The sequence below is a fragment of the Xiphophorus hellerii genome, chromosome 6, assembly GCF_003331165.1.
Source record: "Xiphophorus hellerii strain 12219 chromosome 6, Xiphophorus_hellerii-4.1, whole genome shotgun sequence".
In the NCBI taxonomy this organism is placed as follows: domain Eukaryota; kingdom Metazoa; phylum Chordata; class Actinopteri; order Cyprinodontiformes; family Poeciliidae; genus Xiphophorus; species Xiphophorus hellerii.
Window position 1 is genome coordinate 16778472 of NC_045677.1, and position 12292 is coordinate 16790763.

The following is a 12292-nucleotide window of genomic DNA, read 5'->3' on the forward strand; positions in this document are numbered from 1 at the left end:
AATACCTGAAGATGGGTATTGAAGTGGCCTTACCTAAATAGAAACTTAAATTTGATTTAGATGTTGTGGTACAACCTTAAACAGACCGTTTATCGATTAAAAAAACAGAGTTGGCCAAAATTCCTCCACATCAAGGTAAAATACATATTGCCAGTTACCACAATTGTTATTGGGCTTAGTGGGACAATTACTGCTTCAGTAATTACCCCCTAGGGCAGGTTATTAATGTCAATCTGCCCTATTGTATAGGGGCAGGTTGACATTAATAACTTTTAAAAATTGTTTGATGAAGTGAAATGGAAATCTTCAAATTGTCAAAAAAAGCAAAAACAGAAGAAATCTGTAGGGCAGCAAATACTTTTTCAAAGCACAGCGTATTATAGCCTGCTGTGGCCTGCTGGGTCCAATAACCGAGCAGGCTATTGGATGCAATAGCCTACTAGGTATTGCATCCAAGCAGTTCATTGCAATAGTGATATCATGCTAATTATATTTCAATTTAATAAATCACTGTTCTTTTATGAGTCAGGAGCAGAAAAATTTGGGAACTCCTGTTATAAACAGTGCAGCTCTAACACAAATGTTTCTGTATTACAACCTATTTCAACTGTGAAAGGTACAAAATGCAAATATTTTATGTTGACTACTTTTCTTTCAATAGCCTTATCATAGAACAATCAGGAATAACAACTGAACAAAACTGCAAAATTGTTTCCATCTCCCATCTCCAGAAGAAAATAAAACAACTTAAAGAAAGCTAAACGCTGGCCTCTAGTGTTCACATTAAGCACATGCAGGATTGTGTTCTTTTATTATGAATCAGGAGAAAAATGAACGGCACAAAAATCAGTATGCATCACTGAAGAATTTTAATATGCTTTGTGTTAATGAGTCAGCAGTATTAATGCTTTAAAAAGTAGCTGTGCATATAGTCCATAGACAATGAAAATGTAAAAAAAAAAAATCATGTTATTGCTTTTTGTTCTAACCATATAAGATTGAGAAAACAAGACGCAGAACAATATAAAAATGCATCTAATGTCTCCTGAATACTTCATACATGTAACCAGATGACTTCAGACATAATATCAAACACCGTCAAACACAACGAGGAGTAATTATTCTGCTTTACCCTTTACCATTTTCAGTAAACTAAACACTTGACTAAATCTCTGTAACATTGGTTGATTTGCACTTGAGGTTTATAAGCAAGCATTTGGTCAAAGTTGAATCAACAGCTTGAAAAGGCACAAGAGCATGTCTGCAAACCTGTTCATTGGATAGCAAAGGAACAGAGGAATCCCATCCACTGGCACAAGAAAAAATATTAGTTCTTTCTAAAGCATAATTGTTTCTACTAACAGAAGAATCTCCTCTAAACATTTAATCTGAAGAAGGAAGACCATTTCCTATGAAAGTATGAAATGTGGAGTGCATTCCCTTTCCTAATGAAGTTGCATTTGTCCACCTTTATTTTAAGAAGACAATATTTGTTAAAAAAGTTCTCTGATCTGATTCCAGTTTGTAAGCAAGATTTTCAAGTATTAAGAAATTCATAACATTTAAAAAAAGAAACTGTTTTTTTGGGCAGTTTGCTATTTGATAAACTGTGATGAAATACAGCAGCTTTGGATTGTATTAGAATGTAGAAGAAACCACCAACTTTCAGCTAAAAAAAAAACAAAAACAGCCTAATGATTTTTACAATTCCTCTGACTCATGTGGTGCCAGAGCCGGAGGCAGCGTGGTTCCACATGGACCCTGGAAATGGTACCTGTGTCCCATCAAACAGAGTAAAAGATAAGACAAATGTTAGAACGCTGAGGAGTAGTGGTGTTATATCTGCTAATGATTCTTTTGGTTTCTTTTTAAGCTAACATTATAATAAATGCAGGCTATCACATATGTTTTTAAAACAGAAGTTTAGTGTTGTTACTGACTTACATGAAATATTCAGTTTTTGGTGTTGTATTCATATTAAATTCTGCAACTGGAACACCTCTGGATGCAACCCGGGGACCAAACATGGCTGCTGGGTAAACAATGGATGACGTCCCCACCTGCAAGTAAACAACAGGGAGCAATAACCCAAGAGTCAACTTCAGATTTCTCTGGACAATGCTGCAATTCAGGTCAAGTCCTTAACACTCTGGAAAAATACGGCATTACATAAAACTGTCACACAGGTGAAATGTGTGTCAACGTACCTACATAAAAGACAACTCACCACCAGACAGAGGTCACAGATTTCAATTTCCTTTTCCACATTAGTCAGAATGTGAGAGTCCAAAGTCTCCCCAAAGAAGACGACATTGGGCCTCAGAAGACCGTGGCAGTCTCTCTCCTCACATCTTTATAGAACAGCAGCAAGAAGTATAAGTTAATTCAGCTCCTACTTACAAAAAAAAACAACTAAAAACAGCAAAACAATGAGGGTTTAGTCAGCTGAGAAACATGTTTCAAAGGCAAAGTCAAAAATAAAAATGGGACAATCACCTAAATGTCACTGAGAAATGAATACAGAACACTTTGGTCATATTTAGGCTAAATTTGACCTCGAAGAACATCACTGCCCTCTAGTGGACGAGTTCAATTCCCTGCGTTGCCTCTGAATTTAAAGGGCATGTGGAGTTGTGTCGTATCTCCTGGAGCCAAATCTTATGTGTAAAACATGTATAATGCTTACTTAGCATTATACATATACAGCCATTTATTTATGAAGGTTTGATTCACAACAGAGTTGAAATGAGAATAAGATAAGTGGGACAGCTTGATAAGATGTGCCATTAAACAAATGCTTTCATGCAAATGTGTTAGCAGACAGTTCCTTTCATAGTTTCTCTCATTCTTCTTCTGCATCTTCTATTGAAAAATGATCCCTACTGAGTGATGCTCCGATAATGCTGTCTGCCTGGAGGGCACAAATGAAGTAAAGCAAAGCTAAAAATTTAAATCAGAACAGAGGGCTGTTTTGGAACGATGTTTCTTTACCAGCAGCAAGCTGGCACATTCTTTTTACGCTGTGTTTGTGCGTATATGTACCACGCACATGCATTAGATCCCCCGTTTACTCTAATCAGAAGAGCATAAAGTGACATTCAGCTAAAAAAAATGAACTGAATGTTTTAGTTTGTTTGTTTCTTGGTTCTTTTAGGGTGAGACATAACCGGTTTTCATTTTGCTTTTTATGTTATTAAAATCTAAGAAGCATACAAAATAAATAGAATATAAAACATGGACTTTTTGTACCATATTAAAGAGCAAATGAGTGAAATCCATGAGTCTGAAAACCATTGCTTAAGTGTTTTAAATATAAAACTTAACACAATTTTTAATAGTTGCTTTTTATCATGTATGAATATTTAACCAGCTAAAAAGCAAAGAGATTAAAGGTTCTTCTGTCAAAATATTTCATAGATGTCATAGACATTAGGAACACTCCCCCTGAAATCAGTAAAAAGGGGAGCCAAAAAGCTTAGGCAATATATTTGTCAGTGTTAATAATATGGTGTGTAGATAATCTCACCTTGGCAGTTTATCCACAGGAATCTGTGCATCAGGAACATTTGCGCCAGGTGCTCTGAAAACAAACAAAATGTGTAAAGTCAACAGAAGAGATCAGACCACAAATTCTGAATGTTTATTAGTGTGTGTATATTCATCAAGGGCTTCCTACCCTTTGCTCTTTAAAGTAGCACATATGGGGCTTTGCTTGTTCACAGTCACTTGTCCGCAACTCATACAGCGTGTCTCCAGCAGACTGCCTGCAGTTTGCACACACACATGCAAACATACAGACAGCACACAAAATGCAATGAACACAAAAATAATTTCATCTTTTTTTTCTCCCCTCCAGGGGGCCTTTTTGTGGGCTCTAGTGTCCTTTATATGAAAGTAGGCTGACAGGAAGGGGGGAAAGAGAGGAGGGAAGACATGCGGCAAATGTCGCCGGGTCCGGGAATCGAACCCGCGACGAGGACTCAAGGCCTCCAAATGTGGGTCACGCTATCCCCTACGCCACCACAGCATGCCCCAATTTCATCTTTTTAATAGTTGTGGTGCTGCTTGGAATCCTGAGAAAAAAAACCATTCCAAACATTCAGTGCTGAGTCTTAAGAATGTTTCACTGGAATACCATAATCTCTTTGCAAAAACAAGATGCATGATATTGTCAAAAAAAAAAGTTTACTCCATCATCCGAATCGTTGAATGCAGGTGTTGTAATCGCTTTCATGACACAGGTATCTAAACAAGCACCCAGAGATACAGACTCTTTCTAGGAACATTTTAAGGAATGGGTCCCTCTTGGGAACTAGTAAATTCCATAAAGAGGGATTCAATGCAGCAGATGCTTAGGTTCGAAGTATCACCAACATTGTGCATGATCATTAGCTACAGACTTGCAAGCTTCACGTAATCTTACAGAGAATTTCACAAGAAATGAGAATCCATGGCTGAGCAGCTGCAGTAAAGCTTTACACCAAATAGTTCAATGTAAAGTGTTGAATGTAGTGGAGTAAAGAACACCGTCACTTAACTCTGGGGCAATGGAGACAAATTCCTGGCAGTGATGACCATGATCATGAGTCTCTGTCTGGCAAACTAATGTGCAGGTCTGTCTTTGGCATTTACCAGGAGAACAGCACTTGCCTGACTGCATTGTGTCACACGTCAAATTTGGTGCAAAGAGGATTATAGTGTAGGGCTGTTTTTCAGGAGCTGAACTCATCCTTTTAGTTCCAGTCAAATAAACTCTTAAGGTTTCACCATATAAAGACACTTTTTGGGTAATTTCATGACTCTGTGGAAACAGTTTGGGAATGAGCCCTTATTTTTCAACAAGATTCTGCATTAGAGCACAAAGCAAGAGCCAGAAAGACAAAGACGAGGAGATTTGGTGTGAAAGAACGAGGCTGATCTGCAAAGAGCCCTAATCTTAACATGGCAGAAAATCTTTTAGGATGAGATTACGTCACAGTCTGGCCACACAAATGCGGTTCAGGAAGAACAGTCAAAAATTACAACAACTCCTTAGCTTCACAGAAAGCAAATCCAGAAGAGTTTAAACTGTTATTATTGCAAAGGTTGGTCTGACATTAAAGATGTGATATAAACATGGGATGTCTCTTAAACTCATATGTAAGCAAAGACAGACAAGTAAATACTTTTAGAAATAGTGTGCTATAATATTTATTCCTCTTAATTGTGAAGAGTTCTTTGAGTGTCTAAGGTCACAACAAAATCCAAAACCCAAACACAAAGATGTCTCTTTGTTTGCACTCTTTATGACACAAGGACATATTGACTAAATGGCTGACAAAATGTGTTTTTGCAGTGAATCTGTCCACTTCATATGCTCATCAAGTGTCTAAGACTCTTATTACTTGTCACTTCATTAGCTATGAGGAACCTTCATGATACTTTTCTATTAAATTGATTTTATTTTACGTTTCAAGTGAAAGGATCAGCTTCAAACAGAAAAATTCAAATCACATTTTGATATGGTCAATTAAAATGTGCAGAAAAAAATCTAGACAATTGCTTGTCATGTTCTTACAACTTTCATCACTACAGAATTTCCCACTAATACTCACCGTGAACCTTGAGCACATGTTTTGACCCAGCCTGTCGGTGCAAATCATCTTGGCACTGGGTGATGACTACCACTGAGCGCCCCTGCTTCTTCAGACGAGCTTCGCACTCTGCAATGGCCAAATGGACGGCGCTGGGCTTCTTGTCCAACACAAGCTCTCTCCTGTAGTGATAAAACTCCCAGACCCGAGACGGGTTGCGAGAGAAGGCCTCTGGAGAAGCAAGGTCCTTTGGGGGGTAGATCCACATGGACAAGTTTAAAGAATGGAGCTCAGAGGGAAGAATGTTGTAATCAGACATAGCTTCTTTGTTTAAATGTACCTGGGAATGCCACTTCCTCCACTTCTCATGTTCTCCCCTGAAAGTTGGCACGCCACTCTCTGCACTCACTCCTGCTCCGGTGATGATTGCTATGTTCTTGGCTTTAGCGAAGGCCTTTCGGAATTCAGACATGTCTGAGAGTCAAACAAGAACTCATCAATATCCAACAAATTTAAGTTTAAATCATCTTAATTAAACAAAAGCAGGTCAATTTTTTACAATGTTTTAAAAAATTGCAAAAAATGAAAAGCTGGAAACTTACAAAACTGTTAAAACTACATTTTTGTAATCTAACAGTCATGTTGTTTTTAGATTTTTCTCATGTTAGGATTTAAATTACCCTATACCAAGAACAGTGTCCATTTACATAAAATTCACCCAAAATCTCAATTTAGTGAATAGAGTAATACTTGTTTATTTGTCTTCAAGATACAGTATATCCCAGTTACATTGAATATTGCAACGCCTAAACAATTGTAGACCCCTTTGATGGATGTGAACGTTGGATTTGGTGTTCCCTCGCCCGGACGCGGGTCACTGGGGCCAGGCCTGGAGGGGGGGCACAATGGCCACGCCTTACAATCATTAATGTAATGAATGAAATAAGCATAATAAAAGTTGAAAACACTTCATGGGTTTTGCTAAAATAATACTAATATCTTTAAAAAACAACTCTGTAATGTCTAGTCTAGGCCGGGCTCAGCCCGAAGAGGAGACATGGGTCCCCTCTCCCATAGGCCCCCCACCTGTGAGAGGGGCCAAAGAGGTCGGGGGGAGTGTGGGATTGGTGGTGGTCGAGGGAGGGGGCCCTGGCGATCTGATCCTTGGTTGCAGAAGCTGGCTCTTGGGACATGGAATATCACCTCTCTGGTGGGGAAGGAGCCTGAGCTAGTATGTGAGGTTGAGAGGTTCCGGCTAGAAATAGTCGGTCTCGCCTCGAAGCTTGGCTCTGGTTCTGGATCCAGTCTCCTTGAGAGAGGCTGGACATACTTCCACTCTGGAGTTGCCCACGATGAGAGGCGCTGGGCAGGAGTGGGCATACTTGTTTTCACCCATCTCTATGGTCATGAGCTATGGGTCACCACCGAAAGAACGAGGTTGCGAATACAAGTGGCCAAAATGGGTTTTCTCCGAAGGGTGTCTGGGCTCTCCCTTAGAGACGGGGTGAGAAGCTCGGTGATCCGGGAGGGACTCAGAGTAGAGCCGCTGCTCCTTCACGTCAAGAGGAGCCAGTTGAGGTTAGGATGCCTCCTGGATGCCTCCCCGGTGAGGTGTTCTGGGCGCGTCCCACCGGGAGGAGGCCCCGGGGAAGACCCAGGACACGCTGGAGGGACTATGTCTCTCGGCTGGCCAGGGAACGCCTTGGAATTCCCCTGGAGGAGCTGGAACAAGTGACTGGGAAGAGGGAAGTCTGGGCCTCCTTTCTTAAGCTGCTATCCCTGCGACCCGACCCCGGATAAGCGGAAGAAAATGGATGGATGGATGGATGGATGGATAGATAAACAATTTTCTACTAGATACAGCCTGGTAGAAAGAGTGAGTCTATGTGGTCCTAAAAAGCTCTTGTTTTACCTGAATTGGGTCTTCCTGGTTCAATCACTGGTCCTGCTGTCACATGTGTGGAGCACATGCGAAGACCAAGTGAAAGGACAGCTCGGCTTTTGAGAAGCATTGTCACTAAAAGATCAGAAGAAACATAAAAATGCCAGTTTTTTTAATAGCATGTCATTTTACTTTCCACACACAGTTTCAGACTTCTTTAAGGTTTGTAATATTTCTTATGAGATTTAAATATCATCCTATATGCTAAAACAAAGACTATTTTTTGCTCCTGAATGTAGCTTTTATATGAATATTTTTGAATTAAGAATATTATCCAGTTAGTTATGATTTACAAATGTTACAAATGTGAAAATAGAAAAAAGACACCAACCCAAAAACTTTACCAAAATACATTTCAGAAAGCAAGACCCAAATGACTAATATTTTACCATCAAAAACAGTTTTCTGTCTTGTTGCAGAGCTGCCTGATATAAGATATATATATCACTGCCTTATTGTTGGCGATTTTGGCTGCAATAAAACCTACACTTACTGCATTGCTCCCGGCCAAAGCTGTAGACTAGGACACTGAAAACTCATACAACTGGCCAAATATATTGTTAGCAAGCAGAGCACATGACACATTAGAATATTTTATATGCATTCCCAGGTAAATGTAGTCTATCAAAGCCCATTTCCACTGCATTCCTTGACAAATTAGTGACCATCAACTATGATAAACTTACACAATTTAAAAACCACCCAAGACAGCTTCCAGCATTTTGCTTTCGGGCAATGAAACAAATGGATGATGTTGCTCTTGATGCTTTTTGTAACTTCTCGAGTCAACATATCGTCTAAATGACTATAAGATATGGCGTAAAAATGCTGTGCAGTCCGAGATGTATTTTTATTGCAGCAAGAAGCTGCAACAGTACCGACAGAGTCTGGGGATCTTTACACTGATAAGGCAAGTAATGTACACACTGATCCTTGTAAGGAAAGCTTAAGAATATGTTTGTTTAACTAATACCTAACAATTGGGAAACGGGAGAAAATAAATAGTTGTACTGACACACCTATCAACACAAACACAGTCAAACAAGTGGAAACAGGTTGTACTGAATGCCAGATCCTCCATTCAAAACAAGGATTATACACCCTTTAATCTCTGTCGGTATTCTGATGTTACCTACATTTTTAACTTGAAAACTCGCAAACAAAATATGTCAAGCATAGTTTTTAAGTAGCAGCCTACTGCCGTTATATTTCAGGATTCTTTACAAAATGCAGATGTGTTGTGTTGCCCAACAGTCGTGAAGTACGTGACTGCCTCCTAAAGATGTCGTTAGAGCAAAGAAAACCACGTAACCTTAACTTGCATCGAGCAAAAACAAGGTGGACGAAAGCACTTTTTTGAAGGAACTTACATGTGGAGCTAAATTGCACCGACTTCGACAGAAGTTTCTTTTTGTCTGACGAGAAAGACACGGTGGGCTTGTTTACCTATCTGTCCTCAATAATCAGGAGGGACCGCAAAGGAACAAGAGTGTCGTAAAGCCAAGATTATGTGTAATTCGAGTGCGCCCTCTAGTGGTGGATATTCTTAACTGTCGCTCAGGCAGGTATAATTATTCACTCTCCAAAACAATTTTCACTCAATTTACATTATTATTATTATTAATAATAATAATAATAATAATAATAATAATAATAATAATAATAATAATAATAATAATAATAATAATAATAGCCTAATAATAATACTGCTATGGATAAAAACAAACATATTCTAAACTGTTTCATTTTTTTCAACTGTGGACTTTATATTCTTTCATTCTCTACGTGTAAATACAAATAAACTGAATGAATATATAAAAAATAGAAACACAAATAAAGGCACTTGTTTCACCATTTTTAAATTTAATTTGTTTATAATTTTATTATTTTTTAATCTAAAAACTAAACTAAATTACACTTCATTGAATAGAACTAATTTAACAAAAACAGTTCATCTGAATTCTTATTATTTATTGTGACCGAATCACTTTATTTTAGTGTTTTTTTTAATTCTTTTTAAAGTAGCTGATTCCCAATCACAATAGTTTATTTACTACTTTCGTGTTTAAAAAAGAATTAAAATTTTTTTTTTTTTTTTTTTACTTTTTTATCATTTCACACCAACGCCTCTTCCTCCCGCTCCCTCTCTCTCTTGCCTTCTTCTCCTGTGCATGTGTACTCCCTCCTCCTCTTCATCGATCGCTGCCTCCCAGCGCGCGAGTGGCCGTGCGGCTCTGCTTCTGTCCCAGTCGGCCAGCAGTCATCTCTGGACACTGGCTCAAATTGATGGCGACCACACCGGCCAGCAATTCAGACCGAAGACCGCTCAGGAGGCTCCGCTCCACGAGCGACATCCCATATCTGGTTGAAGCCAGAAGATCTTTCAATCTGCGGACAGGTAGGAGCACATGCCCGCCCTGCGCTCTGATCCTCAGTGTTAGACGCACGCCAGATTTCGCGGTGTCCACTGGGGTAGTTGTCATGGTTCAATACGCCCCTGTTTTAAGCGAGGAAGACGAACGCATCTTATTTTCCCCTCGTGGACCGGTGTTACAGTTGTGCGGTGAGGTTTATTCCTCCAGAAATTATCAATGGGCAGCGACGCTTGTTGGTAATCAGAGGGGTAGTGACTGAAATGTTATGCAACTTTATGGACCGACACTAAAGGCAATTTGCTTCCTTAGTGCAAAAATAAATAACAAGTGAACATTTCTTTCTAATCGCTTGAACAACGGTTTTGTGTGGACCACCACTGTTGTTGAACGCAATTACATAATACGAAGAAGCGCTCCAACGTGGCCTGCAGTGGCTCAGGCTTGTGATGCATAAATCCAGAATGGACAAACGAGTTCTTTTTATGTTTTTATTTCCAATTATTAGTCATAACTGTCAACATTCCCCACATTTTAATTTCAGTTTTCAACTTGTAACAAAGATACGACAATAGCTCTCTGTGTCCATCATCCATGTGTGTTGCATACTCTGTTACCATGGTGACTTGGCATTTTATGCTGACTGAGTCAACAGGATTCAGATCTTTTGCACTACAGTGAAATTGGGACACATGCTGCAGCCAGCAGCCTGTTTTAAATCTCATGACAGTCCTTCCTGTGATTTACTCAACTCAACCAAAATTTAGATTTTTTTTGACACATTTAAAATTTGTTTTTCTATGCTTACTTATTGTATCCAATAACTAAGAATGCCATTATAAATATGATGCTTCTTCTTTAAAAATGTCCATAATAACCTGTACCAATTCATCACATGCAAGAGGTGCTGTGTCTATATGCAGCAACAGTACTATTCAAAATATTCATAACTTTTTCCACATTTGTCACATTACAGCTACAGACTTTGTTCCTTGCACTATATCCTGGAATTGTATGTGTCCAATGAACACAAAACATTGATCTGTCACAGTGATCTGAAATTTTGAAAATCTTGTGGTGCCCGTATGGATTCAATGCTATTAAAGCTGAAAGTACTGGTATTTGGAGTTTTGTCTGTTCAGTTTAATTAAATTCAGTTTATTTATATGGAACATTGTTCAACAAACGTCATCTTAAGGCACTTTATGAAAAAGTAATTTCAATTCATTCATACATACATTGCAATAGATCCTTAATATAAAACAGTGCGCTAAGCTCAGTTTATTATTCAAATTAGTTTAAACAGTTTTCTTTCTAAGGAAGTTCAGCAGTCTTTGAAGCATTCTCTGCGCCTGGAATTTAGCAACAGCAGACAGTTGCGTTGTGTCATTGACTTTACAGCAATTTCTCATATTGAGCATGCATGGAGCAACAGTGGGGAGAAAAACCTTCCTTTTAACAGGAAGAAATTTTCAGTTCTCCAACAGCTATCTTAATAAAACATAAGATTTTTATTTGTCATTAGGTTCCTAGAACATAACAAAATAGCAGTGTTACCCTCAATGATAAATAAATAAAATTATGAAACATATAAATATCTGTTGCTAAAGTCTCAATCAGTCCTTGCTTAGTGCAGCAAATGGGTGTGAGTGTGTCTGCATAGGCAGAGTGGATGGGAGCTGGACAGATGGATTTTACAGCTCTTGGGAAAAAGCTTTTTCTTGGAGAAAGACTGCTTCGTTGCAGTCTTTCTACACCTTTACCATTTCCCAAATATAGCTATTTCAGTTATAAACTTGATCAAAAAATAAAGTTTTAATCCTTGTCTTCAAAGTAGACAGGGTGTCTCCCTCATAGACTAAAACTGAGAGCTGGTTCCACATGAGAGGAGCCTGATAGCTAAATAATCTGCCTCCCTTTCTACTTTTTCAGATTCTAGGAACGACCATTAAACCTGCAGTTTGAGAGCAAAGTGCTATAATGGAACAATGGAACATAATGGAATAATCAGATCTCTGATATATGACAGAGCTTGATTGAGGGCTTTAAATGTGAGAAGGAGGATAATATTAAATTCCATTTTGGATTTAACAGGGAGCCAATGAAGGGAAGCTAAAACAGGGAAATATTATCTCTCTTTTTAATTTTCATCAAAAAATAGCATTGCAGCATTTTGGATCAGCCGAAAGCTTCTACCGTAGATTTCAGAATATAAGCCGCTACTGTTTTCCCACGCTTTGAACCATGCGGCTTATAGCCCGGTGCGGTTTTCCTGTGGATTTTTCTTTAACCGCAAGGGGGCTCTTTAGCAGGAAGTGAATCATTGGAAGTCAAAATTGGAAATGAAAGAAGAAAGAGCTGATTTTCATTATAAACAAGTACATGCTAGCAGCAGGCACGACGGA

The 12292-nt window shown here is 38.7% G+C and overlaps 2 protein-coding genes across 2 annotated transcripts in view; one reads left to right on the top strand and one right to left on the bottom strand.

Annotated features, from left to right (window-relative positions):
- Positions 1–846: 846 nt before the first annotated feature.
- LOC116722025 (NAD-dependent protein deacylase sirtuin-5, mitochondrial-like) lies at positions 847–9014 on the bottom strand. Its single transcript, XM_032566106.1, has 9 exons — positions 8886–9014; positions 7486–7590; positions 5914–6047; positions 5595–5820; positions 3677–3764; positions 3527–3580; positions 2228–2351; positions 1945–2060; positions 847–1774 (listed from the first exon to the last, which is right to left on the bottom strand). The coding sequence occupies exons 2-9, from the start codon at positions 7583–7585 to the stop codon at positions 1702–1704; spliced, it is 915 nt and encodes a 304-aa protein (XP_032421997.1). The 5' UTR covers positions 7586–7590; positions 8886–9014; the 3' UTR covers positions 847–1701.
- A 684-nt stretch (positions 9015–9698) lies between these two features.
- Positions 9699–12292, top strand: part of LOC116721930 (phosphatase and actin regulator 1-like) — a 47676-nt gene continuing 45082 nt past the window's right edge. Inside the window, exon 1 of the mRNA XM_032565965.1 lies at positions 9699–9913. Within this exon, the coding sequence (XP_032421856.1) occupies positions 9802–9913 (112 nt within the window). The 5' untranslated portion in view covers positions 9699–9801. The remainder of the gene's footprint in view (positions 9914–12292) is intronic.

What these genes read in the sequence shown, in the direction of transcription:
- LOC116722025 (XM_032566106.1), bottom strand. Translation starts at nt 7,585, where the DNA reads ATGCTTCTCAAAAGCCGAGCTGTCCTTTCACTTGGTCTTCGCATGTGC. An exon ending in GCTACTTTAAAGAGCAAAGG is followed by an intron (nt 3,581 to 3,676) that starts GTAGGAAGCCCT and finishes GTTTGTTTTCAG; the next exon opens with AGCACCTGGCGCAAATGTTC. An exon ending in CCAAAAACTGAATATTTCAT is followed by an intron (nt 1,775 to 1,944) that starts GTAAGTCAGTAA and finishes GATGGGACACAG; the next exon opens with GTACCATTTCCAGGGTCCAT.